The sequence below is a fragment of the Octopus bimaculoides genome, chromosome 28 (genome assembly GCF_001194135.2).
Source record: "Octopus bimaculoides isolate UCB-OBI-ISO-001 chromosome 28, ASM119413v2, whole genome shotgun sequence".
NCBI classification, from domain to species: domain Eukaryota; kingdom Metazoa; phylum Mollusca; class Cephalopoda; order Octopoda; family Octopodidae; genus Octopus; species Octopus bimaculoides.
The window spans coordinates 3,591,660-3,595,050 of NC_069008.1; the positions used below are offsets into that span (position 1 = coordinate 3,591,660).

The window sequence follows — 3,391 nt, forward strand, 5'->3', positions numbered from 1 at the left end:
TGACACACACCCACACTAACACACCAACACCCTTACACACACAACCTAACACCTACACACACTCTAACACACACACCCTAATACACACACTAACACACACACACACACACACATACTAACATGCACACCCTAACACACACAAACACTAACACACACACATACTAACACACACACACACATACTAACACACACACCCTAACACCCACACACACCCACCATGACACACACCCACACTAACACACCAACACCCTTACACACACAACCTAACACCTACACACACTCTAACACACACACCCTAATACACACACTAACACACACACACACACACACACATACTAACATGCACACCCTAACACACACAAACACTAACACACACACATACTAACACACACACACACTAACATGCACACCCTAACACACACACATACTAACACACACCCTAACACACACAAACACTAACACACGCACACACACACACACACAGGCAAGAAGCGTGAGATGACTACATACACAGTGCACCAGAATTCCGGTAAATTCTTGACGTTTGGTGGTCTTTTGATTGGTTACGGCTTTTTCAGCGATATTATTTACAAAGCTGAGAATAGACGTACCCTGGGGATCTTCAGGTACCCAAGTAAGTAGAGACTCCTTTTAATTAATTGTCCTACACCTATACAACTGACATTACAGTGGCAGATGATTCCATACCTCTTTTACTAATTATGTAGGACTATCATCGTGGAGGCGCAATGGCCCAGTGGTTAGGGCAGCGGACTCGCGGTCATAGGATTGCGGTTTCGATTCCCAGACCGGGCGTTGTGAGTGTTTATTGAGCAAAAACACCTAAAAGCTCCACGAGGCTCCGGCAGGGGAGGGTGGCAAACCCCGCTGTACTCTTTCACCACAACTTTCTCTTACTCTTTCTTCCTGTTTCTGTTGTGCCTGTAATTCAGAGGGTCAGCCTTGTCACACTCTGTGTCACGCTGAATATCCCCGAGAACTACGTTAAAGGTACACGTGTCTGTGGAGTGCTCAGCCACTTGCACATTAATTTCACGAGCAGGCTGTTCCGTTGATCGGATCAACTGGAACCCTCGATGTTGTAAGCGACGGAGTGCCAACAACAATCCCATCCCTGAAATTTCAGGCCTTGTGCCCATAGTAGAAAGGATTATCATTATTATAATCAAGGTGGTGGGTTGGCAGAATCGTTAGCAGGCCAGGTTGATTTTGCCGAGGTAGACATTGCCTTTCATCCTTCCGGGGTCGATGAATTAAGTACCAGTTGCGTACTGGGGTCGATGTAATTGACTTACCAGCTTCCCCAAAATTTCAGGCCTTGTGCCTTTTGTAGAAAGCATTATGGATAGGAAGGTGGTGAGCTGGCAGAATCGTTAGCATACAGGGCAAAACGCTTAGTAGCATTTCATCCCTCTTTGCGTCCTGGGTTCAAACTCCACTGAGGTCAGCTTTGCCTTTCATCTTTCCAGGGTTGATTAAATAAGTACCAGTTGTACATTAGGGTTGATCTAATTGATTTACCCCTCCCCTGAAATTCCTGGCTTTGTACCATAATTTGAAATCAATATTATTATAGACAGGAACATTTGGAAAAGGGATGTTTTGTATTATGAAACTATAAGTTATCTGAGGCATGTCAGAAACAAAAGGGTTTATAAAATGTATCTATTTTCCAATCTTTTTTCAGTTTACATGTTGTGGGGATTATTCAATATGCGAAAGTTTAAAATTGATATAGAATATGAAGTCCCCAAGGAGATTTCGACAGAGCCGAGTGAAGGTGGAGCTTCAACTGTGATAAAAGGCGGCGGAGATTCCAGCGTGCAACGAAAAGAAGGCGGAGCTTTGACTGTGGAAAAGGAAGGTGGATCTTTGACTGAGCAAAAGGGAGGCAAAGATTGTGCATCAGATGTCAACTTTGGCAGCAAACCAGAAAATATCAGGTATAGACCACTGGATGTTTGTTTGTTTATTTATTTGATGGTAGAGTCAATGGACTGTTCAGGTGTGATCCCAGGTATTTTACAAAGGGAAGGCACAAGTTCAGAAGGGAATACAATTCCAGGAGAAAAATGCATAATAACAGGGGGTGGTGGCGAACCCTTCTGTACCCTTTCACCACAACTTTCTCTCACTCTTACTTCCTGTTTCTGTTGTGCCTGTAATTCAAAGGGTCAGCCTTGTCACACTGTGTCACGCTGAATATCCCCGAGAACTACGTTAAGGGTACACGTGTCTGTGGAGTGCTCAGCCACTTGCACGTTAATTTCACGAGCAGGCTGTTCCGTTGATCGGATCAACCGGAACCCTCGACGTCGTAAGTGAGAGAAAGTTGTGGTGAAAGAGTACAGCAGGGTTTGCCATCATCCCCTGCCGGAGCCTCGTAGAGCTTTAGGTGTTTTCGCTCAATAAACACTCACAACGCCCGGTTTGGGAATCGAAATCGTGATCCTATGACCGCGAGTCCGCTGCCCTAACCACTGGGCCATTGCGCCTCCACACTATAAAGGGTGACCACTGCAAAACCAGGGTACCCATTCTAGCATGTCAAATGTAGATAATGTACATAATTCCTCATCTCTTAAATACAGAACTGTATTATATATTTATTCTTATTTTCGTTGTTTTGTGTAACCAGTCCAGATAAAGAACCAGCCCAGAGGAAGGTTACAGCTGAGATCAACTGGAGCAATGACGGCGAGTCAAATCTAACCGTCAAAGGCGAGGAGTTTATGTCAAGTGAGAATAACGCTGAAGACCAAAATGGAAACGTCTCGGATGGTGAAAGTAAAACTGGTGATAACGAGGCTGGCCAAAGTGTGGGTGTTAGTAACTGTCCAAAGGGGTCAGTTACTGATGGTGCTGCGCCTGATAACATTCCCAAAGGGCCAGTTGCTACAGGTGAAATTGATGTCGCTGATTATACCAATGGTGCAGCTGCTGCTGCTGCTGTCTCAGGTGCGGATCGTAAAGGTACGTATGTGAACATATTTGTGTGTCTACTGCATAAGATTAACTTCAGGAAATCTGTGGCAGAGAGAGAGAGAGAGAGAGAGCGAGTGAGAGAGAAAGAGAGAGTGTGTGTGTGTAAGAGAAAGAGAAAAGGTGCTTGTATGCGAGAGAAAGAGAATTAAAAGGTTAAGTATGAACGATTGGAAGCATCATGTTTACCTGGGGTGGAGATTTTCATTCAGTTGAGGCTGGGTGGCTGACTATTAAGGTTATACAAGGGTACAAGGGTGGCCTGAATTTGGCATAGAAATTTACAATTTTTCTTTCTTACATACATTGGTGTGATGTATATACATACAAGTATACATATATGAAGGTTTGTGTGTGTATGTATACATATACATATATATATATATAT

General features: G+C 44.0%; 1 protein-coding gene across 1 annotated transcript in view; it reads left to right on the top strand.

Annotated features, from left to right (window-relative positions):
• LOC106882489 (sphingosine kinase A) overlaps nt 1–3,391 on the top strand; it is a 10,083-nt gene that overhangs the window by 4,767 nt on the left and 1,925 nt on the right. Inside the window, exons 4-6 of the mRNA XM_014933185.2 lie at nt 485–634; nt 1,709–1,964; nt 2,660–2,994. Coding sequence (XP_014788671.1) covers nt 485–634; nt 1,709–1,964; nt 2,660–2,994 — 741 coding nt within the window. The remainder of the gene's footprint in view (nt 1–484; nt 635–1,708; nt 1,965–2,659; nt 2,995–3,391) is intronic.